Source organism: Myiozetetes cayanensis, unplaced genomic scaffold (assembly GCF_022539395.1).
Source record: "Myiozetetes cayanensis isolate MyiCay16 unplaced genomic scaffold, myiCay2020 scf1, whole genome shotgun sequence".
Lineage (NCBI taxonomy): Eukaryota > Metazoa > Chordata > Aves > Passeriformes > Tyrannidae > Myiozetetes > Myiozetetes cayanensis.
Window position 1 is genome coordinate 60389140 of NW_026086604.1, and position 26189 is coordinate 60415328.

The window sequence follows — 26189 nt, forward strand, 5'->3', positions numbered from 1 at the left end:
ATTAAATCCAGTATTTATTCACACAACAAGAAAAAGACTTACATCTTCTGTAAATCTATAAGGATGCAAAGAATCATAGCTGAACGCAGAAATCGTTTAACATTTTATTGAACTGGTGGTGCTTTATGTGCTGTTTTTAGTGAATCAATGAAAAAAATTGTACCTTATGTCTTTATTTATTTATTCAACCTATAATCAAATTGCACTGCTGCAATTTCTTTCAGTCCCTTAATTCAGGAAACTGATTTCATAATTAATTTTTCTGCAATAAACTATTTTACACCAAATTAAGTACATACACAAAATATAACGTGAAAGTGAGTTGAGGACATTAACACTCAGTGCAGTGCTATATAAAGATAGTTCTAAAGGAGTCTGTTTAGGTATTGTAAGCGATGTATGTTAGTATATCCAGCACTAATACAGCTCTGCAGGTTTTGGTGTAAGTATCTTTATATAGCATTGCAGTGCACTGTGCAAACATACTCCACAACAAAAAAGTATCTGCTGACAGCAAAAAGAGCTGTAACAAATGGGTCAGTAAAAAATCCCCCATGCCATTAAAAGCTTCGTTCTTCAAGCATGACCCTTAATCCATCTTCTTTCAGAAATCTTACTACATTTTCTCACATCCAAGTCTTTAGAAACATGCCTAGCAAGTATCAATAGATATTGAACTTCACTTGAGATATCATCGCCAAATTTGCCCTCAAATATTTCAAATCTGTTGATCCCAGAGCAGTAATGACACACAAACACAGAGTTGTCAATTACTTAAGAAGTTTTGGCACAGTTAGGGTAGGAACTGTAATTTCTTTAAAGATTGGCACGTAGTTTGGATTCGGTTGGCTTGGACCTTGATCCAAAGTCTCAATGATAGTCTGCTTCATATCCCTGCTGGCATCACCTCTCACTGTCAGCAAAGCTGCAATATGGTCATCCCTGCCAAAGGAAAATGGTAAAACTGGCATTAGGAAACTTTGCAAAGTAAGAGTTTGTCAGAAACAGCACTTAGCTGGCAATCCTTTCACTCAGTTTCAGCATGTACTTTAATCCTTAATCAGATATCTAGTCACTCAGAATTGGCTTTTCCAGCTCAATATAAAGCACTGTTTTGTCTGCTTTTAGGACTCCAAAACATATTTTATCCTCTCAAAACACAGAATTGAAGTATCATAATTATTCCTCTGCTGTACCACTGAGTACTTAAACAGATGTAACTCCTAGGCCAGCTCGCATGCATTTTACATTACCATCATTTTTCACAAGGAAGTGGTTACATTCTAAAGTATGAAAAATATGAACACATTTTCACATTGTTTTGAAATTTGCCCAAGACCCAAAGAAACTACAATTGGTATCTGTCCATCTATCTTTTAAATTTGAGGGCAAAGAAAATTACCTGATATCTGGGTATTTACTGACTAAAGTTGAAACTTCCAGATAGAGCAGTGAAGGATCAGTCAGCTTGATAACCTCTGCAATGGCTTCAATGATGCCACAGAGTCCTTCAGTGTCCTCTCCAGAGCCCTGCAAAAGTAAAAAAAAAAAACAAAACCAAAACTAAAAAAGCCCCAAAACAATAGCAATGCTCCCCAAATCTACAAACAATCCTTAAATAATTATTTTGTCCAACAATGCTCTTGAATTTCCTGAAGAGCTGAATTTTCAGACATTAAAAACCCCAAAATATTTGTGAATTATCACCATAATTCCCTTCTCTCTTTCCCTGTTCTTCATTCAAAGACTTATCCTAGAATATCAGTGAAGAAAGTCATGTCCTACAAACAATGTGTTATATTTATCCACATGGTGATACATTCTAGTCTTCAACTTTGGGTAATCTACCAGCATAAATATTAGGAATAATTGATGTGAAAGCCAGATCTCTTCTGAAACATTACTTAAAAATTGCCCCTGCATTAGATTCCTTCTAATCATCTGGCCACCAAAGCAGCTTTCAATGACTGAGCAACTGAACTTTAGCTATTTAATCTCTAGACTATTTTTAGTGCTCTTAGTTCCAGGTCATCTGGTTCTGCCAATCTGGTATTGTTTGTTTCACTTATTCCACAACATCTTCTATCAATACCCTAATCTGAACAGATCTTATACAGAATCCCACATCCTGAAGGGCTCTGATGCAGGAGTGATCCAACACCTTCCACAGTGAGCAGAGATGAACTCTGCCAGTTTTTCAGGCTTTATCTTTCTGTGCATTGTTTTTGCATTTTGTTATCTGTTGGCCCTAGGACCTTTCCTGAAGATTCCTGTTCCTTATGCACTTAAAAATCTTAGGCCTACCTTATACATTGGTTCTCAAATATTTGGCTAGTCTTTTCTATTTCCACTCCACTTTAAATGAGGTCAACATACTTGTCGTGTTGATCCAAATGAATACACTGCATGCTCCTTAGGTAATAAGTAACTGCACCTGTTCAATGCCAGGTCACCTTTTCTTCTGGCCAGGAAAAGCAAAGCCCGATTTTTTTAAATTTTTTTCCTAAACAAACAATGAACTGCTTTTTTTCTTTCACTTACTATTATGAATTCAGGGTACCTACCGCTGTGAGGCCATTCAAATATTCAGCTGCAGAGAGCTGTAAAAGCACAAAGCAGTAGAAACTGGTGCTCAGGAATTTTAGCAGCAGGCCTGTGTGTTCATAAATTGTCTGTGCCCTCAGCTGGCATCCTTGATATTTACAAGTCACTCAACATTTTGGAGACATGGAGATCTAGCCCTAGCTGTTTTCCCCAAGCAGTAAACATGTGTGGTTTATTCTAAATTATGAGATTACCAACATTACCCAAAGCAAATACCTACAGCTGCAAGCTTCTTAAACAAAAATCTGAACTGTTCTGCTTCTTTGATCATTCTTTCTGCACCCTCTTTTCTCTCTTCTGCATTCTTGAAAGATATACGTTTCAACATGATTGCTCTGATGTATTCCACGACTACTCTCCGATGGGCCTCAAGAGTCATTGTCTGAAAGAAAAGAAAAAGGTGGTGGATTATGCCAGTGATACCTGCAAATGTAGCCACTACTTTTAGGCTTTGGACAATTATCTGACTTTGAATTGTGTATTTGCACTTACCACCAGTATACAGTTTTTGCTACTGCTATTTTATGTGGGTTTAGATTCACAGTGCTAACAGAAATGAAAATCTGTCCCTCCCTAATGATATGTTGATTATGAGAAATAACAAATCCAAGACATCTCTAATGACATGTCTGAATTATTTTTGAGAAGCATCAAAGACAGAAGAACAGACACGAAGTGATCATCCAAACATGGATAATCTTTAGAACGGACCTGTGCCTGGCCTTGCAGCCTTGTTCTTTGGATCTCTGGTAAAGGAATGACCAGCCACGAGAGGAGCTTCTGCTGATGAGCTCCAGTACACCGCATAAAGCACAGCAAATCTTGTCCATATTATCTCTGTCAAGTCTGGTAAGAAACCTGGCAAGCCAGCAGCAATCACCTTCTCAGCTCTTCCTTGACTTATTTGATGTTCTACACTTGTCTTTTTATAGGAAATAGCTACTGGTACCTAGGTGAAGCACCTGGTATTGATGCAAGAGTAATGCAGAGGTTTGGAAATAAAGAACAAAACCAAAGCCACAAAACCTTCACATGCTTTTTTTTTAACAGTAATGTAAGGAGAGTCCTTAAATCCCACAAGTCCTCAGGGGTGTTTCCTTCCCCTAAGCATGGTGGCAGAGTTACTTAAAATTAAGAAAAAATGGCATATTAGGTAGTCACAAATTTTTTATTGTGTTTTACTAGTAGTAAGTATTAAGATTCAGTTCCAATCAACATGTTCTTCAGTAAAAACTTGGATAAAGGTTTCAGGAAAGAGAGAAAAGGGCAGAAAAAAGGAAAAAAAAAAGGAGAAAACAGCAGATCACAAAGTACCACCCTCATCCAGGACACAGAAAATACAATTTCAAGTTCTGCTTTCAAGACTGTGCAGAAATACCAGAGTTTACTGTTTGTTCAGGGATGGCTTCTCCAGCATTGGTGGAATTGATGCCAATTACATGGAGGAAAATGAAGTGCATGGAACAGACTGTGGGGGACTGACACATATGCCCCATCCTGCTGCAAAATAAGTGAAGAACAGCTCTACTACAACTGAGAACACTCCAGAAAAGCCAATGGTGTGATGGCAGGGCATTCACTCTACACATGAGGAAAATGGCAAAGCAGAATGACTGTTAGATCCAGATCCCCTCTGTTCCAGAACAGTGTCCTTCCCACTGGGCTACAGTCTTCTTGCAGGTACTTTGTTTGCAGGAAAAAAAGGTGTGTCTCATCCAGTGCTAGAACATATGGTGTCGTGTATGGGAGATTTTTTTGTGCTGGGAGACAGTGGAATAGCAGATATGATTCATGTCAAAAAAATCTGTTTGTAATCTTCTTCCCCACAAGGTGGTAATAAATGCTACATGATGAAACGTGTTTGGAGAGGTTGGTATTAACACTTAGAAACTCATGCTAAGCATGGAAAAGAAAGGTGTTCCATGGATAAAGACTAATTCTGGGATCAATTTAACTTATTTTGTACCCTTTTTCTGACTGAAAATACGTGTTTCACTTAATAACCTCTAGGTTGTGTAAATACTGAAGGTTAAGAGATCATCAGAGAAACTGAGCAGTTCCCTTTTATCACTTTAAGAACTAAGGTAAGAAAGAGTTTAAGTGTATGATTTGGAAACTGTCTTTTAAGCCCTTCTACTTAGTACTACCCAAGTACTTATTTTGCTAGATTCAAGCAGTTTCTTAAGTCTTGGGGAATCATTTAAGACATGCTGTCATAACTACTCAAACCTGACTCTAATCTTTCATATTACTTTACTTGTTTCTATCAATAGAGAAATCCAGATATCCTTTAACAGACCACAGGAGGGAAAAAAAAAGATAACCTAGCCTAGCACATTATGCTGTTGTAAGAGCACTTTAAACACAACTATGCATTTGTTAGGCACCAAATTTACTAAGCTTCCTTGTATACATTAAATCTAGGAATCATTTGATGTGCATTTATAAAAAAAAGTAATTACAGACCAGCAAAACTAGTTTCAGAAAAGCTAATTTTATCGGACTACAAACTTCTGAGGAGAGGTAGAAAAGTACAAGCTGGTAAGAATATCTAGTAACATGCCAATAAATTTTCTGGACTAAATCCTGCAACTTAGATCTGTCTGACAATATTTTATGGCTGTGAACAAAAAGGATGAGAAAGAAACAGTAGATTCAGACTTCTGCAGTATGATGATGATGAATGTTTTTGCATTTCTAGTGATGAATCAACTCCAATTTTTGTATTTCGATTCTGAATTCCATCCACAGAATCACACAATATGCCAAGTTGGAAGGGACCCACAAGGATCATTGAGTCCAACTCCTGGCCCTGCACAGGACAATCCCCAAGAGTCACACCATGTGCCTGAGAGTATCATCCAAATGCTTCTTGAACTCTGTCAGGCTTGGTGCTGTGACCACTTCCCTGGGGAGCCTGTTCCAGCACCCAACCACCCTCTGGATGAAGAACATTTTTCTAATATCCAACCTAAACCTCCCCTGACACAACTTCAGGCCATTCCCTCGGGTCCTGTCACTGGTCACCACAGAGAAGAGATCACTACCCCTCCTCTTCCCCTCACAAGGAAGTTGTAGACTGCAGTGAGATCTCCCTTCACACTTAGTATTCAGAAATTCCAAATCAACATGATTTTCAGAGTACATTAGCAAAGTACCATAGAATATTTTGCACCTACCTTTTTATATGGCTTTTTTATTTTTGCAAAGTCATTGAAATAATCCTCTACAGTGACACAGATAGTCCCCACTGCATTAGACCCCATCAACCACTTCTTCGTCATCAGCTCATTGAGGTGTGGCTGAGAAGGTAAAGAACAATAGATCAGACTGAATTTTTGACAGTTTCATTGTATCAGTGCAGTCACTAAAAAATGGGAGACAATTTTAACTGTCATACATTTCTAAACTACCCTGCTCCCACATCTTTCCTCATGTGAGTCATTCAAGGTGTTTTACATTAATTCAGAATGTTACTACAAATCTACTGAGTCCCAGAGCATCTTTCTTCACCCCTGCCATTTCTTTAATTTAACTGCCTCCCTCCCCATACTCCCAGTTTCATTTTAGTAGTAATTTTTTTCCCTGAGGAATTTTATACAAGAAGCTAGAATTCCTAAACGTGGAAATCTATCAATCAGAAAGGGCTGACCTCTAGAATCAATTAAGTATCTTAATTACAGGTGAACTGTACCTCTGATGAACTTAGTAACAGTAGTGGTTTCCCAAATAATTCTTAAAACTCAACAACATAGGACTAAGTACAATCTGCTAGAAAATATTAACTATATACAAAGCACCTGCCTGAAGTCATCCTGTGAAACATAATTAAGCAACTTTCCAGACTCCTACATGCAAACTATACCAGGGAAGAACAATACGAACATTTACTGGCATTTTGCTAGCACACCACATATATGTTTAGCAATCTAAAGGCTCCACAACTACTTCCTTCCTAAATTATCTTTCCTTTAAAAATAATACTTCTGGGTTTTTTTGAGGAAAAAAGTTTTAACCTCCAAATCCATGAAGACTTCATCTAGCAGGCTAGAGCATCCTTCTTTGGCAATGATGTCTAAAGTTGCATCCATGTTTGCATGACTGATTGACAGTGTGTCTTCCATTTCCATTTTCAAGTATTTTCTTTTCAGACTGATTATAGATTCTCTGTGACGCAAAGAAAAAAAGCTTTTCATCATCCACTGATGCACAATTTTTGGAGTGCATACACAGAAAAAGACATAGCAGACAGTTATTTATACAAGCGGAAACAATGCATGCCACTTGCTCTGGAAGCCTTAATTTACTCTCCAGGGTGATTTTAAGGTGATCAGCCTAGGCTACTTGTGTGTTATGATTTGCAGACATGGCAATGGCAGCAGATATGGATGAATAAGGTGTTGGACTGCTGAACACCAACACATGAGCCCTGTTCTGATACTCTTAACAGAAGGTCTACTTTTACTTTTCTCCAGCTCAGTTCACCTTGAGCACACTGCTTGAAGGTGATCTCTGAGAGATCCAGTGGAAGAAAAGATGGCAGGCCCCAGTCAAATTAAATGAAATTACCTTTCCAGATTCTGGAAGCTGAAGACAAGTTTTTCTTTGGCAATGAAATTCTTGGAATAACAAGTGGGTTTTCACCAGTGAGGGAAAATCACAATACCTGCCTTCTAAAACTCAGCTAAACTATCTCAACTGAAACCCTCTTTGTATACAGAAGAAGAGAAGGTCCTTGGAACAGGCAGTATTACAAATGAAATATCTATAGCTAATTTTCTGACAATACTGCAAGAACATGCAGACTTACTTAAAGGTTTGACAGTTGTTGATGACTGCAATCATGTACTGAACATAGCACTGAGGATACTGACGATTTTTCAGATGATCTTCTTTATACAACTGTGCTTCATCTTTGTACCTTTAACATATACAAGGAATGGCATTAAACAAGATGCAAATATGTAATTACTTAAGTACACCCATAGGTCCAAATGCTCCATAAGGGCTTGGGTATTTAGAAGTATTTTATAAAGGGCTTGTTGCTCATGTGATGTTTTAGTCTCTCTGTTCTGGTCAGAATCCAGCCAAGGAGGTGTCTTCTGTCTTCCTTACGATAAAGAAATATAAATTTGAGATATAAAAGAAAGCAAAACCAACTCAAAAAATTAGAGTCATTTACAGAGTGGAACTTAAAAGTGTCAATCACCAGCACAGAAGAACTTCTGCAGTGAAACTGGGGAAAGGAAGAAAAGGAAAGGGAAGAAAAGCTTAGTTGGCATGAAGAAAGCCAAAGCAATAAAGAAACACAGAAACAAAGAAAAACAAGATTTGGTATTGTAGGAACAAAGAGAGACCAAGGCAGGATAAAGCAACTGTATTTTAAACATTATGTTACCTGGTTAGAAATGAATTCATTTGCTGTAGACATAGAAGGAGTACCTTTGTTTTCAAATCTTCATTTATCTGAGCAGCCACCTGAAGATTCTGCTCAAACATCTAAGACGAAAATAGATTAATTATAAAGTTATAATTATAAAATTATAAAATAAAAATTAATTATAATTATTAATTAATTATCGGTGGTAAACCAAAGACAGAAGTCCTCCCTTGTTAGAGACGCTCTCTAGCACCAGTTCCACATAAGCTTTTTGTTGGGTTTTTTGGTGTGGTTTTTTTGGGGGGGGGGTTGTTTTGTTTTTTTGGTGGTGGTGGTGGTGGTTTTGGTTTTTTTTTTTAACAAGCCCAACAACTGCTGCTGACTAAACCAAAAGTCACTGTTTCCCTAAGAATAATTAATATATTACTGACAACCATTAATGCATGCTGTAGTTTTCTCCTGATACTGAAAACAGCTGCATGCTTTCTTCATCAAACAGTACTTAATATCTTTAATTCAGTAGTGATTTGGCTTTACAGCGAAATATCTAAGTAGTGATTTGGTTTTACAGCCAGTATCTAAGTTTTTGTGTCAGCTCCTGTACTTAGTAATGAATAACCTTATAACTCAAATTCTTTTGGTTTTCCCATAGATGAAAGTAGTCATCTCACATTATCAAAGTAAAGGGGCCCCTAAACTTTGGAAACACAAGCAGGCAGAAGATCTAGGTGACCTACGGGCCTCCTCTCTGTGTTTGAGAGAAGGGGAACTGGAAAGGAAGGGTGCAAAACCAGGTGGAGAAACATGAGCTGCTTTTATGCTGAGATGGTTCTAAAAGTTTCACTGCTACGTGAATCTCAACTCTTCAGTCTTTGACAGCATAACACTAGAGCCAATCAGCCACCAGTTTCTTTGACATCACACAGTTTCTGAAAACGATTAGATGAAGTCAACCTTGGCCCTAATACAAATGTGAAAGAATGTACCAAAAATCCTGGTATAAGCCAGGAAAATAATTAAGTGGGAAACAAATGCAGGAAGAAGAGACTTTCATTAAAGTTACCTAACAAAATATTTGTAAAGAAAAATTAGAAAATGAGCATAATAAGCTGACATTTTTCTGCTTGATAAAGATCGCTTTCAAAACCTTCCACTCCCGACAACAGGGTGGTGCAAGTTTGGGTATTTTTATGGCCTTTAGCTTTATCTTTTCTGTTTTAAGGATATTTAATAATTTGGATAGGCATTAATGTTAACTGAAGTAGCATTTAAAACAGCAACAGTTTTGACTTTTAATGGAACTTTTTATTCTAGTATTAAGGCGTTTGTGTAATGAATAACTTCTAGAAACATACGTGCCTAACTACCTCAGCACCATGTCAACAAACAGCCTAACTAACTCAGCACTCTATTAACAAACACTGTTCTAACAACTTACAAACATCTCATCTGGTAGGTGTATACTACAAATTTACATCAAGAGACCTACATAAAAGCAGTTAACTAAACACAAATATGCTGAACAGGCTGGGAAAAATGTGTTTCTAATCTACACATAAAAAGAACAAAGTCTTTGAGCTTTAATGTAAAAAAGGCAAATAAAACCCCCTCCAACTAACAACTCTACAGGAAAAAAATCCTATTCTACTTCAAAAGACATAGAAACAATGACATTCCAAAATGTTGGATTTACCCCTCACATCCCTTTACTCCCCCAAATCCATGTACTGCTTCTGTAGGTTTTCTAGAATAACCAAGTTCTCTTATACCTGAAAAACAATAGCTGGGAGCGTAGTCTGATAGTACCCATCTTGATCTGCTTCTGGTTCAGTTTCTTTTATCCAGTCTTTTTTATCTGTCTCCAGTGCTTTTCGTAGCCAGCCAATGATGTTAGACTTCATTATATAAAGCAAACAAGAAAAAGAAAAGATTTTTTAATTTAATAAAACAAAACAACCTGCTACAATATCTGGAATAATAGCCATTTCCATAATGAAGAGTAGCACAGTAAAAGATAATGTTGACAACTTTCATCATTCCTACAGGATATAGGTAACAGGGACAACTTAAAATTTGCACCAACAAAGGTTAGTACTGGTACACCAGTGATGTAGTTTAAAATTTATGCACATTTTGGAAGAGGAGTGTTCCTAACACAAAGGGCAGTTTGTGTTCCTAACACAAAGTTAGTTTGTCAGAATAAGCATGTTTACTAACTTTGGAAGCATTTATTAAGGCTCAGGCTTTAGGTTCCAAACTGAATTTTTCAACAACTGAAAAAATTAGGGTAAAACTTAATGTACAAAAAATAGCACATTTCTGCTTGTAGTTCCTTTTACACCTACGTTTTAGGAAACTGTTTGTTACTGCTGGGGACAAAATCCCAGGATTAGATTGAATGGGTTGTGTTTCTTGGAACTTGAGTGCTGCAGAACACAGTGATGGATACAATAGCTGGCTCTCCTCCCATCCGACAAGCTCATTATACAGCAAACGGACATTAAGAAAGACTGTTTTTAGAACCAGATCAAGCCAGTTTTCTGCATGACACATAACAGACCTATTCACAAGGGCAGATGGTAAAGACCAGCATGTTTGCTAAATATGTAATAGGATTCTTTGATTTCTTTCTTGGTTGGATTGATATTTTCTGCCTTTATTCTACTTTGTTCACATTTGCTTAAAACCCCTAGTAACATAAATGTTCTTACTTCTTTCCAATATGTAACAGGCATGTACAGTAAGGGCAAAGAAGTCCACATAGTACCATCTTCAGTTATGTGAAACTATGTAGTATCTTTTTTTCCTCACGAGCATGGGAACTGCTTTCATGAGACATGATTTGCAAAGAAGAACTAATCTTTTAAAAGCCAGCAGCCCAAAGGACTTTTTTCACCTCAGTATCAGCATTTGCAAGAACTTTTTCAAGCTCAGGTGATTGGGGGGAAAAAAAATCTTCTAGAAATCTGTTAAAATTTATTAGCATTTTATTTCTTATGAAAATGAAATTTTTTTATTGATGTAAAGATCTGGGTTTAAGTTGATAGTCACAATTAGGAAATACTTTCATTTACCCAAACAGAACTCGTTATATTTTGTTTATAAACACTTTTAGGTAGAAGTGAAACAAATAGGTAGTTTCAGTATTTTCTGCATTAAAAAAAAAGATACATCCAAACATCAAAACCAGCAAAAAGAAAACCACTCTGTTTAACAGAGTAGCAGTTTTATGTTCTATAAATAAATATTCTATACATAATATTTTCCAGTAAGTAGGGAAAAAACAACTCTGAAAAACCAATATAGGTATATTTTTTCATCCTAAGTGAGGTCAAAACGAATTCAAAGGCATTTCCTGGATGAAGACAAAAGTAGTTTGAGAAAATGAACCAATGTTTTTTGGTCCTGAAGGTAAGTACAAAAAAAATAAACTTTGCATAAAAGTCCTAATAAAGCTAATGTGAAGCAGAGCCTCTACTGGCAACTCCCTTGAGACGTAACAAGATTGGTTCATATTATTGTGATGAGTATCAAGTCCAAGTAGTTGCTGTTGCCAGACATATTTTAGTAGCTGACACATCCAAAGAAGCATAAAAATTTCCCTCCTCTGCTTGGCAAGTCCAAAATTACAACCATCCAAACATCCAGTCAGAGAAAATCAGTGGATCTTTAAAGAAAAATATATTAACAAACCTGACAACCACATAATGATTGCTTTGCCAGGTAGTTGAACAATTTCTAGTAACTCTAAGGATAACCAAGAAGCACTGCCTTTATGTTTGAGATGCACATGAAAGGGCATCCACAAAAGGAAATTATGCTCATGCAGCTGACAGGCATGAAAAGAGAAAGGCTGTTAAAAGAATCGAACTGGCAAACATGAACCTCCTGATTACCTTCAAAAGATCACATCTGTAACACATGTTGATGGAGTTACTATAGGAACCTGGTACCCAACACCAAGCTGCATTCAGTGTCTTCTAAGTATAGTAACACCTAACAGACTAGCACTGTGGATTTAGGCATAAGAATACTGGAATTCCTTCCTTTCTAAGAAATAATTAGCAATAGTCTGTAAAGCATAACTCCTTGAAATGTCATGGCTTACATCTATAAAATCATCTGATTATAACTTTATAAAGAAACCTACACATAGAATATGAAAATATATAAAAGTAATGGTGTTGGATTCACATTTGTCACATTAGTTTTCTCAGATGGAGGAACAGCACTGAGGTACTAATGCAGCTATAAACTCATCTGAAGGTGTCCTCGCACTATTATTACTCACAGTGAGTGTTGACATGTACTTGCTGAGAAGCTGGTCTACCACATTTTGCGAAAGCAGAGGATCCAGAGAATTTACATCCACTTCTGGAGACAGTTCTGAATTTCCCATCATCTCTGCACTGAATTATAAAAGAAAAAAAAGGCCTTGCAGATTAGTAAATAAAAATGATATAAAAAGTTAGATTATGCAGCTTTTTCTGTATGTCCACTGTAAAGAGCAATTTTCCAATTTTCTAATACCTACGTGTGTCAAAAAGTTCTTAATAATAACTGCAACAATAAGAGTGTTTACAAGGAATGTAAATCAAACTATATAAAAGAAAGAGCAGAATGCAAAAGCTATAGCCCAGCATATAACAAAAAAATGCTACATTTAAATATTCAACTCTCCCATACATTCCTGACATCTATTAGTGATTATTTAAAACTAAATTAGTGATTACTTAAAATGAAAAAAAGGCCACCAGGTTAAACCTGTGGGCTCTTAATAGCGGACTTTTTAATATGTCTTTTAAATTTGAGAGGTGATGACAGACAATTTACACATTTTGAATTTTAGAATGGGAAAGATCAGTGACAGGTTTTTTTGTTGTGCTCAGTTCCTCAAAAGAGCTTCTCTTTTGCTACTTGTATCACATCCATATAAAAATTAAAATATATTAAGAGAAAATCTACCTGTGCTTCCTGTCTTAGTAGAGAATATAGCTAATATGAGGGAGAGGCATCTTTCATGACAAATCAAAAGTACACTGCATGTGTACTGTATAACAGCACTTGCTTGCAAAGGACAGTTCTTGACTTTATAGAATTTGAAAGAAACTAGAGCAACCTTCAAAAATATTTTGACAAGGATTATATAAAATTAATACTTTACAGTGATATTTGACATCTATATATAATAAGATCATATAATGAGTGGCTTGTGTAACTAAAAAACACCCAAAGCTACGCCAAAGCACAAGACCTCTTATATTTCATGCTCAAAAAAATCAATAGCTCAAAACCACACTCTTCAGAGAGTGGTTTATTACAGTTGATGGAAATATATTCAATCATAATAACAAGAATTGTTTCACATTCCATTTATAGTGTGTTTTTCAGAAGGAAACCACAAATTCTATATTTGCAGCGGCTACTATAAAAATAAATAGCAACTTAAAAATAAATTCCTAAACAATTGTCCAGATTGTATGGTTCTGCAAGCTGAAGTTTTGCAGTGAGTCAGCATAGTGGTGCTTCCATGTCATGAAAAAAATAAATCTCAAAGCACTGAAAAAGCCACTACAGCTAACCATTGAAATACCAAAATTCTTGTCTTTGAAACCGTAACAGCTACTGTGATGGAACACTCTACACTTGTAACACCTTCCTGAGCCTGTAGGAAAAGAGACTGAAGTTATTTTAAGTGGCTCAATCTATTCTGTTCAGAAAACAGAATTCCATTCTGTTGCTGTTTACTGAAAGTAATAGCAGGACCTGCTCTAGGTTGATTTAGGGGAAATGTGAGAAGCTGTTTATGACACTGTGACATGTTAGAAAATATTTCTAGCCTCATTATACGTCATTATCCTTGTTCACAAGGCTACAGAGACATTAACTAGATACATAGTAACATTCCTTCTGTTCCTTAGAGTGAAGGTTGTTGACGCTGTCTGTAGCAATGCTGGGGAACTCCTAGCAGCTTTGTCATCACCTGATCAGTATCTGATAAAATAATATTATGATTATGGGCATCAGGATCTTACAAGACTTATATTTTTCCCTAAAACACAGATCAGAGTTCTGGTCTCAACCCAGTACAGTTTGAACAACATTATGTTTCCAAAAGTCTCACTGACTTCAGTATGAAAGAGAAATCCACCCAGCACACTAAAACTGCATCCCACTCAAATATTAAAGACTATTATTCCACATGTAGCATCACTTTATTTCTCACCTCTGAGTTGAGCACATTTCTAAAAAGACCTTCCAAGACATGCTTTGATTAAAAAAGTGCCACAATCCTTTTATAAATCCTATCTTGCAAATACTGTAAACAGAAGTTATGCTGGATTCTTTTATTAATTCATTACAGGGAAAAAACACTTGATGCTTCTCTTAATTGGTCAGTATTCTCTGAGTCAGTTTTGAAGTGCAGCTATAATATGCAAATACAATACAAATGTATATTTTCCCTCTAATGTTCAATTACATTTAATAAAAGTAGAGAAAAACTAGAAAGGACAAAACTATCTCCTACCATACAGTGTTCCATAGAAGTGAACAAGGAATGTAACAGCAGTCTAGAACCTATATTTGATACAAGGAAAAAGAGGATGAAATATCACAGAAACATGGCTCTCATGATGTCATTTAGTCCATCCTCCTTCCCAGTTTATTAGAAATATATCCCTACAGAGAATTGTTTATTGTAAAGAGATGTCTGGCAACTGAGATTTGATAAGCTCCGCAAGTGTCCCTGTTGAGAACTTTACTTTTCCAGCCACAAACATGAGCCAATTTCCTCCACTGCACACTACAAACATACACAACAATTAATGATCATAGAATGGTTTGGGCTGGACCCTGAAGATTATTTAGAGTTCCAACTCCCTGCCATGGGCAGGGATGCCAGCCCCTTAGATCAGGTTGCTCAGAGCCCCATCCAACTCGGCCTTGAACACTTCCAGGCACGGGGCATCCACAACTTCTGTGGGCAACCTTTTCTAGTTATTAACATCCTCTTTATAACATTTTATTGTAATACACAAGAATAAAATCACTGTACTGCCCTCTTGTTTTTTTTTTTTTTTTTTTTTAAAGAGAAAGTCAAACCCTATTTTTTTCCTGAAAGTTAATATCCATCCCACTTGCTACAGAAATATACAGGGTAGAAGTGCATTCTCACATATCCTGTACTGTGTCTACTTCCCTCACTGTTTCATTTGCTTCACAAGACTCAGCTACAGGTGCCCCAAGCCATGTAATTTGCTTTAGCAGGAGCGACCCTTTTCGATTTGTTTGCTTTGTAAACAGATGAAACTCTGGTTTTGCTCCCTCACAGTGCCCTGCCACTGATGGAACACATGGATTGAGAGAGCTTTAGCTCTGAACTGTCTAACTCAGTAACAATACACTTTGCTTTCTGGGGAAGGGCAGAAGGGCAATTTTAAGACCAAGATTTGCCTTACTGGAACGTAAGCCCCGGGGACACAAATGAAGAACCTAGGAGCAGGATTTCTGCCAAGGTCATACCACTGTAGGTAGAAGGACTCACATATTTCTGATTTTCATTCACTGTAGAGTTATTCCTCTGGCCCTCAAAAGAAGAAAAGGCCAATTAACTCATCTTTTTATTAGCAGCTACATCTCTTATATACCCTGCATGGGTATCTAAGTATGCAATGAGGATGGTCCTCATTGTTCCTTGCAGGGAAGAAAAAGTAGGAGAACTTTGCCATGTAGACTAAAGCCCAGAGTTCTGAACACAAAATGAATCTTAAAGTTGGCTATAAAAATTCACCAGAACAGTACTATCTCCTACCTATTTACTTTACACCAAGCATTCAACTTGCTTCATTAGCAACATTGAACAATTGAAGACGGCAAAAGTACACACAGCACAGAATCTGGATCAGTGCCAGCTATTCAGAACAGGATTACAGTCATACACCAGAGAAAGGCTAGCAGTACTTTTCCTAAACAAATGAGTTGCTCTAGTAACTACACGCCAGCAAAAACTAAACAGTTGTCATTTGAGCTGTTTCTACATAGAGGATGGAAAAAAAAAAAAGAGGCAAAAAAATCTCCCCAAAACTTAAGTTATCACAACAATCACACAACTCAAAAGAAATGCGTCTATCAGAGGAAATAACCTGCTAGCAGAAATCCTTTTAAATTAACAAATCACTACCAAGTTTTGAGAGAAATCCTGAAGGAAGTTACTACATTCTTTCCCTTTAACAGTAATGAAGCAACTGAAACAGTCCCAACCCCTGTAAAAAAGAACAATAGAAAGTTAATAACCATACAAATATTCCTGCGCTGTGGCTACAACAAACATTTTGGTTCACACACATGAGCTCTCAGCCTCTTCTGCTCTTCCCAATTCTTCACCAAGCTGGTACACAAATAGAAGGGGACCATAGCTTCAAGCAGGTCTTTAACTGCATTAAAACTTTAAGCAACTCAAAATTACATATTAGAAAATGTAAACAAGTTTTAAGGAGCAATTGCCAGAAAGCAAATGCGTAGCAAACAGTAAAGAACTTGTTGTTTTGATATTATTCTTTTTTATCTTCTTGTATGTTAATACACACGCAAATATTAACACACTATGTTTTGCACACTTACTCTCAGCTACTGATAACAGAAAATATAAAGGGGCCTTACCTGTTGTATGTGTTTAAAACCCAAGTCAGAAGGCTAACAATCTCGTTTGCTTCCAGATCCTCTGCAGCAAGTTCTTGCATTCGGGTGGCCAAAGCTTGATGGTACATGTTTAGCAATCTGTTGAAAATGTCATAATGTGGAGGAAAACATTGATCCAGCAGGGTCTTGGCCACGAGCAGGTCATCAAGGACGTATTTACGGATGATTTCCAGGTGCCGCACGAGCCACATTTTGTCAGACTCTCTAGTGTCTGCCTGAGTGCCTTCAATTCGCGTGCTCACAGTTCTTTCCAAAATGTTGAACATTTTTTCTTTCCACTTCTTTGGTCTGCCAGGAGGTATGAACCCAGTCTGTTTTTTCCGGTCTAACATGCGCCTGTCGATTTTCTCCTCCCGATCAATTATCCTCACAACAGAAACAAGCAAGGTTGGATCTCTACGGACCGTGACAAGAGATCTTTGAACCACCATCCAAAGTTGCTTTGCCAATTCCTCAGACAGTTTCTGCATATCCCCAAAGTATGTATGGATGAGGTTCATGTCATGTGTGTTTTTGCTGTCCATGCGATACTGCTCATACATCAGGTTATCACGAGAGCACTCCAAATCCATCAGTTTTCGGTGAGCTTGCAGAAGTTCCCCTCGCTCAATCAGGTCATGTGTCTCCCTGACTATCTCTGGAACTGAAAGAAAGGCAAAGAAGAAGAAAAATCACAAAGGGTACACCACCACAAAATCAAAATACAAAGAATAAATACAAGATTGTAAAAGCACTAGGAAAAAAGCCAGAGAACAGCTGTAGGAATTATTTTTAAATAATTTATACGAAACTATTTTGAAATATTCAAAAACTGTTAGTAAATGCTATACTCTATACATTATTTTATATATAAATGTAACTTTATACATTATTAACTACAATGGTCCATTTTGATCAGTGGCTAAACAAAGATCACAGTGCCAACAGAGCATAATTTCCTCTTTCCCTCACGCCCCTAATAAATAAATGAATGAATCCAGGAAAGTCTACTATGAAACAAATTGCAGCATGAGCCTTCTTATACCATACACAAAAAACCCTTAACTTACCTGACTAAAAGTCACTTACTCTGCTGAACCTGAGGCTGCAACAAATGCCAAATTTTACCTCCTCCTTGAAAGAACAGTTTTTGCCTACTTAAGGAACACAGGAAATAGGGATAATTACCTATGCTGCTAAAATATTTAGCAGCTTTTATTTCTTTATTATTTTTCAGTATTTGAGGAATACTACAGAAGAGGATTAGGATTCTGTGGGGAAAGAACTGAAAAATCTCAGCAGAAAAACTGTAACTGCAAAATAGACAGTGATAAAACTGGCAGCCCCCAAAAAGGTTTAATGATTGTGTGTGTAACTGTCTTTTGAATCATGACAAAACCCACTTGGTTTATAAAACATTTGATGATCTCTGAGCAAAACAAGTATACTGCTTAGCAATTCCAGTGGGAGATGCTTCATACTAAAATCTCCTAAGTACCTGAGAAGAAAAGGCTTATTGTCTCAACTGCATTCATCTGTGCAAAAGGAAACAACACAAACAAAACACCACAAACAAAACAACTCAGCACTGGAACATCCATAATTTTGTTGTTCTTTGTTTTTAGCTGTTAGACATTGCATGTAAACAATACTCTTTTTCTCTAAGTTGCACACTGTATCCCAGTTTGGTACTGCAACAGTTGGATACAGGTTTAGAGAGAATAAACTAATCTAATATGACTGGGAAACAATTTTTTTTTTAATAGGTACACTCTGTGTATGAGTATCAGGAGATAAGAGGAGAAAAAGTATAAGTTTAGCCCCAGCTATAGGGGTAAAATACTTAAAATTATTTATAAGTAGAAAAGTCTTGGAAAGGAATTCACCATGATACAAGATGGACTGTAACGCGCACTAAAAAAGCTGCACCAAATGACAGAGGTAATCCCATTTTCTTTATCTTCACAGTATCCCTTACATCACATTAATCATATGTTAATTTGCAAAGCCTCACAGTTGTGCAGTGGTACAAAAACTAAGTGTCTTCCATGTATAATTGCTTTATGCACAAGTTGGTTTCTATGATTGTGCTGCCTAATCCTGAAGCAAGGAGACTATGAACAGTTGAAACTGAACTTCAGTTTATACTTACACTTACAACATTAACAGAAAGCCTTGCGACTCCTAATTGCTGTGTGTGAAAGACTGTCAGGGAATCTTCGACTGGATATCTTGCCATTTCCCATTTTTATCTTTGTTTGGAAAATGTTTTTCGCTCCTAAAATAATTTGGGACTATTTGTACCAAAAGGCTTACTGTAGATGCACAACTCAGGTGCCAACATACCAGAACTTTACAAATATTCTTTCTCTATTTCTTGCTTGCATATTTCAGCCTTTTACATTAAACATGTTATCCCTGCTACTGATTGCTACCAAGAAACTTCTTTATAAGTTGTGTGTGGTGATGAGATAGGACAGACTAGAAGTTCCTACAGCACAATTTAGTCTTCATATATATTAAATGGTTACCAGCTTCTTCTCTGAATGTGATTCTCTGAAGGCAATTCTTCCTTCATTCTTCAATCCCAGTGAGGTTGAAAGTTCTTGACATTACTTGAGAACCTTACTGCTGTTAGCACCATTTAAAAAGCTTCCAGTATGTGATGGATCGTGTAAAGAACATTAAAGAACATACCTGAAAATATGTTCTTGAGATTTTCTACAGCAGCTGCCAGTTGGCTGTGTTGCACTACAGCATCCTTAACATCCTTGAGGTTTTCTATAGTGTTGATGCTCTGCCTCCAGTCCTTATTGACATCTATCAAAGACTGCTGAATGTCCTTCACATCATTCAGGGCATTGTGCAGTTGGCTTAAGCCTGTTCGTACTCCATCTAACTGTGACTGTATTGCTGCCTTAAATACAAACAAAAAGAAAGAATTCTTATTAATCATAATAAGTTCCACATTTTTAACATTTCTCAAGAACTAATTTTCATTTCAGTAGCTATCACTTTCAGAGGAAAAAAATGAAAAGGAAAGATTACAATTTACTAGAAATGGGTAACTTTGCGCATGCACAACCTTGTGTGTTTGCAAATATTCTTTTCTCAAGTTTTGAAGTTGTATATAGTTTTAAAGGACCTAGATACAACTGGTTCACCAACAAAGTTAACGTAGTGATCTATCTTAGGCAGATAGATCATCAACTTTATAAATCTGTATTAAACCAGGATCATGGGAAGGCAGAATAAGATTTCTTTGCATTTCCTTCATAAATTAATGTCAAAGGGGTATATCAAAAGAAAGCTGATCCAGATGTTTCAATAGAGTGCTTGGTATGTACAGATTCTCAATGCATTTTACTAAATTAATTAAAATTAAGACTTGCAACTGGAAGTGTTTTGAAAAAAAAAACTAATTCTGAAATGTTCCAAAAAAAAGTAAACAAACCAAAACCAAAACACCCTCCAGATTGTCATGTCTGAAGGAAAAAAATTATCAAAAGTGATTCAGTCAAAAAAAACCCAACAACCCCCAATCTGAATAAAATTTTGATGCTGTGAAACACCAGCAACCAGACCAACAATTTAACTACTAGATTATTTTGGTTTAAAGACAGGCTATTGATATAGATCTTTTGTGACATGCGACACTTGAAATGATGACTCTTCAGAAAGGCTATTAAGCCTGAATATCATTTGACAGACCAAACACCTTACAGAAAATGCATTACAGTGCATATCTGAGTGAAAGAAATCAGATCAATTCCACAGCATGTTTTTTACATAAGTGTTTTTAAAATGATGTGATGAAGGTGAAATCAGGTGAGTGGAAAATACAACTAGAAATAACAAACTTCAAAAGAAAAGCCAAAGACTAGTGATCAGTGAAAACTCAGTTGCTTGTCTCGAGGACTCGAAGTAACCAGTAAAGAAATGAGGCACTAATGGTTTTGCTAAGCTCAAAACACACTTTTTGCCAGACTTTTAAGGCCCAGAAACTTGGACAGTCATGGAACTTTTTGTTGCGTACTAGAAGCCAAAGAGGAAATCCTGGTAACTGCGAACAACATTTATTGTGTTTTAAATGTACTGGGAAAGTCCCGGAAAAATGCACTGGTTTTTAAACTAGTGTTATTTATGTACTTTCAAATTATGACATGCTGATTTTCTAGATAAAAATGTATTTTCTTGCCAGACTTAGTACAATTAAGTAGTGGTAAGGCATTTTTATACTGCATCTATCTATAGTACTGTTGCATTAATATGTTTTTTGCTTACAGGGATAAGTAGGATACTCAAACAGTCAATACAATATTCATACATAACCTTCTGCAGCTGATCATAAAGTATTTTAAAAATCACATGATCATTAAACGTTCAGTGCTTCTGTTTCGATATTTCAATTTCTTCTGAGGTAGATCTTCTAAGTATTACTTATTCAAATTTTTGCCTATTTAACTTTGGCAGAAGCTTGATTATGTTAAACAGAAACAACTACTGATCTCGGTTTCTGAACACAAATGGATAAGAAAAACTCTAAAAACAGACAACCATCCATGTTCAGTTTGTCCTCTAATACTCAGCTGGGGCCAGGGGATGGGGAGGGGCAGGGAGTGAAGCATCCATGCATTGTGGGCTTTGCTTCCGACAATGCATATTCATCTTAAATTGGACTGACCATCACTGTCTTAAAGAAATGAAAACAAAACCAAGCCATCCAGAGAACAGGGCTCTAAACTTCATTTTTGTGTCTTTTGAAGTGACAGCCTTCAGCATGAAGCCGTGGAAACAGGATCCTCGCTGCCTGGTCTCCCTAGAGCCCTATGGTTCAAATTCATGATTGCACAGTAGCTAAGAATCAAAACAGAGAGGATTCATGCATGTTTATACTCAGGAAGACCCATGACCTAGAAACTCTCCTAGGATATATACACAGTATTTCTTCAGAAAGAAGTAGTTTTTCAACTGACAGCATAAGTGCACAAAGATGGCTGCCAATATTTGTAATTTTACAGGCTCTGGAATAGAGTGCAAGCAGCTCTTCACCTATATTTTGGACAGCAGAGCCTAAAAGCACCAGCCCACAGTGTTACCTGGTGCTCCTCCACACATTATTTCAGAGTTCTGTTACTAAACCTCAAAAATACCGCTTACTAACCACCATCTGTCTCATGCGTGAAACAGAGGAGTCTGACATATTTCAAAGCAGTTTTTCCCGTAAAAAGTTGTTACACAGGAAGAAATACAGGATGGAAGAAATGGACATAATTAAACATCTGAGAGAGGATACAGAGAGGATATCTAGATTTACCCGAAGAAAATGACAAAGATGAAAGCATATCCAGTCAGAAAGAAGCACTAACATGTTCACGCTGAAAGATTTCCCTTGTGTTCATTCACACAGATGAAGCAGTAATCCAGCCTGAGAAGTCAGCAAATCCTCTGGCTGATGATCCTGATGTCTGTGTTTCTCCATCTTCCACACCATAATTATATACAGTTTAAATGCAGAGCAAGAGTATTTCTTACATCCTTTCTGTGCTCCCATCCATTACAGTAATTCTTATGGGAAAAATGGCATCACTAACCATCATCTGCTTCAGGAATGCATCCTAAAGGGGATTAAGGGCTACTGAAATGCTTCCTTTTGGAACAGCTTTTTCTGACCACCAACAGATGACTGAAGTAACTTAAAGCAAATAACAAGGAAACCAGCTATCAAGTGGATTTAGGCATTTACAAGACTTACAAAGTTTAGTCATGATTGTCTATAGAAGCAGCCAGGCAAATGATAAAGTACTCTAAGCAAATGACTGTGCTCATATATTATAAATAGCTCACAGTAACTAAAGAGCTGATCCATTATTAATAGACTCCACACTACATGCTTCTGACTTAAATCTGAAAAACCCAGTCCAAGTCACCAGAAAAATTCTGTTTCTATGATACAGACAAGAATGAACATGTAATTTTCTAACAGAATTCTTCACCGTGAAAGAAAACTGGCTTTCTTTTACTTCACAAAGAAGGAGCCATTAAATAGTTGTAAGATAAATTACCTTATACTGAAATATATAATTAGATACAGTGTATACCAGCCATTGTGATCTGAGAAAATGTTTCCCAAAGCACTTTCCTAAGACTCTACTCCATGTACTTAATATAGTGGTCTGCAATGACTATTGGCTAGTGAGTACCAGTGAAGGAAGAAAACACAGATTTCAGTATGATATGGACAATAAACACAGGATGAACCATAGTCCTGTTTCAGGCTAAGTCTGTGTCTGTGAAGGTGGATGCACTCAGATGTGCACATGTGTAGGAGGGGGAAAATCATGGGGCACACTTCCACAAGAGACAAGAAGTGTGATGTATTTTTGCTGTCTTCCCTAAAGCCATGTAAAAGTCAGAAGCAAAACTGACTGATCCTTTTTCAGATGCAATCATCAATTTTTTGTATTCAATTATTACGACAAAAGTTTGTTGGCTGACAGGATACACAGGACAAGGGTAGCTGTCCACAGGTAAACCATAGAAGGTACTGGACTTAAGAACACTTGAATGCTTGAATCAAACGTCAGTAAGATGTACAGAATTAGTTTGCATTACTTTCAGGATACAAACTTTCTGTTTTGGACACAGAGCAAAAACTGAAGTCATGGTTTAAAACTATCTGGCTGAAAATGTAGAATAAAAAAAAAAAACCAGAAGAAGAAGAAAAAAAAAAGAAAGTACATTCATGCCACACCAGAGACACTCAGGTTTATCACACTTGATACCTTGAGTCGAGCTTCTACTGAAGCCTTCTTACGAGCTTCCCTCCTGCGATACTGCTCCACTTTATCCAGCTGATCAGGACGTTGCAGCATTCCTGCTACTCTCTGAACAGCTGTTGCAACAGCTTCTCTATCCGTTTCCTCCATTGTTGATTAGGTCCTCAAAATGCCTTCATAACTTAACAGTACTGAAAAGAAACAAAACATTTTTAGAAAATATTTTTTTTTCATTGGATGGCTATGTGACATTTCAAAGTTTAAACTTTGGCAATAAAAACAGTGCAACTTGACAGAAGCATCATCAGACTGCGCTATAAAGAGGAGTAATTGGAATTCTACAAGAACTGCATTTAAAGTCAGTTAACTGTTTCATTTGTTTCCCTGAAGTGTTCTTTGCTTGCTGTTTTTGCATTTACCTTACTCTCTGTAGGTCTGTATTAAAAAAAAAAAGCCAAAAACAAACCACAAAAAACCCACCACCACCACCACCACCAAAAGAACCGCAAATTTTTATTTAAAAAACCAGATTCTATTCAATCCTAGTGCAGGTTTGTCTATCAAAAGGGGAATGAGACAAGCATAAAGGAATCTTGTAGATGGTCCAAGCAAAAATCCTAACTCCTCCTGAACCAAAGTCTGGTGAAGCTGACAGTATCACAGTCCCGCTGCAGCAAGAGGTCACATTTGCTACCAAAACCAGAGAGAAACAGCTGTGGAAGCTCTAAACCCAGAGACTCAGCTATAAAGCACTTCCATTTAAACTGCTGATGGATAATTTTCTTTTATTTCCTACTCATTTTCAGTTCTTCCTACGGTATTAGTCCAGTTCATCAGAGATGTAAGTATGTCGGGAAACATTAGTCAAGTATTTTACCTCATTCTCCAGCAGAATTTCTAGTGAAGTCAAGACATGGATGCAAACTAGTCTGCAGAAAAGGTAATATCTGCTGGCCATTAAGCCAGACCTGTTCTCTCAAACTTCACTAGCTACTAAAAGAAAGCAGAGAAGACCCCAGTCACTAAGGATGCAAGAATATGATGTCCACAGAGCTCCAACAAACATATTTGGAGCTCCTCATTGCTTCCAAATTATATCCATCACTATTTGTCTTGTAATCAAAGAAACATTTTCAGTTCTGCTGCCACAGCTGGAGACTAAACTTTCTCATATCCATATTATTCCTTGAAAGTAGATACCTACTTTCAAAGCAGTCTGCATTCATATATCCAGCACATCACTTAATCTCCACAGAGTAGTGATCTGATAAAGAACTGTGCCAAGGGTAGAGACGTGAAAGAGCAAAAAGCAAGAAAACTGGCCTGCTTAGCTCAAACCATGTTTGATTTCCTACATTGGAAGGTGCAGGTTCTATTTCTACCATTCACACTTTGGAATGAATACTCCAGTTTTGTTTGGCTCAATCCATTTCCACACTATCTGGGCCCTATCTAAAACAAATAAATAAATAAGTAAAAAGTAGTTACTTTCAGATATGAATTTACTATGGAAATGGTATGTTGGAGCAGAGAGCTTCATCCTGAACTACTGCCTTTACTAAAAACTCCGAATACATTCCACAGGGTTACAACACCCTTAATCCACACAAGCCACTACCCAGGCACACCAAGCAGACAACGTGAAGAGAATGAGTGGCCAAGCACACTGTAACCAACTTGCTGACACAGACCGGCTCTTGCACAACCAGCAACCACCCAAACGGAAGGGCAAAGTTTAGCAAACCTTGTCAACTTTACACGGAGATTTGTCAGTCAAAGCTACAAACATCTTCAGAGCATAACATAGGTAGAAGTGAACACAACTAAGTCCCGAGCAGTCCTGGAAAGGCTCCGGCTGTAAGCGCACCCCTTATCCTGGGGTCTCACGCTCCGGAGGCGAGCCAGCGGGGGCGACACACTCACGGGAGCAGGCCACTGCCACTCCAGAAGGAGCTCCTGGGATGCGGGCACGCAGCGACACCCGGGGTTGGGCCGTGACCCCTCCAAAGCTCGGAGGAAGCAGCCCCAGCCCCGCCCGGCTCCTCCCTGACAGAGGTGGCTAAACTTGAATCACTCGCATCCACGCAGGTGCCCGTCCCTGCCGGGCAAAGGCCGGAGACCTGCCCTCGGGCACGCCAAGCTCCTCGGCCCGCGCCCCGGCCCCGGGACGGGAGGAGCCCTGAGCACCCCCTTCGGCCCCGCCACCCCCTGGGGGCTCCCCAGACCGCCCCGGCCCATCCCGCCCGCGCCTCCTCCGCCTCCCCCTGCCACACCGGGGTCGCTACAGCCACTGACAGCCCGGCAGGGTGGGCGCGGCGGCGCTCACCGGCCGGGGGCAGCGCCAGGAGCGGCGGGGGCAGCGGCGGGGGCGGCGGGAGGCGCGGCCGGCACTTACCGGGGCCGCGGCCGCCCCTGCCCGCGGAACGCGCTGACAGGGCCCGCTGCGCCGGCGCACGCCCGGCCGCGCAGGCGCAACGCGCGGCCGCCGGCGCCAGCGGCTCCTCCCGCTCCTCCTGCCGGGAGGTTTTGTTGTTGTTGTTGGGTTTTTTGTTTGTTTGGTTTGTTTGTTTTTACAGTTTGGCTGTAAAAGGGCACCGCGTGTGCTTCTGGGGCCAGGGTCAAGGTCACTGAGACGGGTTAAAAATAAAATAAAAAATAAAAAATGAACTGCACGGGTCCTGTGAGGTGCGGGTTGGAATGGTCGCCCGCTGCAGGGGGCATCGTCTGGGGGGAAATAAAAATAAAAA

General features: G+C 38.1%; 1 protein-coding gene across 2 annotated transcripts; it reads right to left on the minus strand.

Moving 5' to 3' along the window:
• Positions 1–90: 90 nt before the first annotated feature.
• Positions 91–25929, minus strand: EXOC3 (exocyst complex component 3). Of its 2 annotated transcripts, none has more exons than XM_050306374.1 (13): positions 25838–25929; positions 23449–23633; positions 19361–19580; positions 16646–17327; positions 12276–12393; positions 9754–9879; positions 8003–8103; positions 7415–7525; positions 6621–6771; positions 5784–5906; positions 2825–2986; positions 1403–1530; positions 91–942 (listed from the first exon to the last, which is right to left on the minus strand). In XM_050306374.1, exons 2-13 carry the CDS (start codon positions 23590–23592, stop codon positions 771–773), a joined length of 2238 nt encoding a protein of 745 aa, XP_050162331.1. In that variant the 5' UTR covers positions 23593–23633; positions 25838–25929; the 3' UTR covers positions 91–770. The 2 variants fall into 2 exon arrangements, with proteins under 2 accessions (XP_050162331.1, XP_050162254.1); XM_050306297.1 differs by lacking the exon at positions 25838–25929 and adding an exon at positions 25187–25324.
• Positions 25930–26189: the final 260 nt, after the last annotated feature.

Bases quoted from the DNA above. Each gene is read 5' to 3' on its own strand.
- EXOC3 (XM_050306374.1), bottom strand. From the start codon at position 23,592: ATGGAGGAAACGGATAGAGAAGCTGTTGCAACAGCTGTTCAGAGAGTA. The intron at 19,581-23,448 runs GTATCAAGTGTG...TTTGTATTTAAG, and splicing joins CAGTAGAAGCTCGACTCAAG to GCAGCAATACAGTCACAGTT. The intron at 5,907-6,620 runs GTTAAAACTTTT...TTACCTTCTCAG, and splicing joins AAGTCTTCATGGATTTGGAG to CCACACCTCAATGAGCTGAT.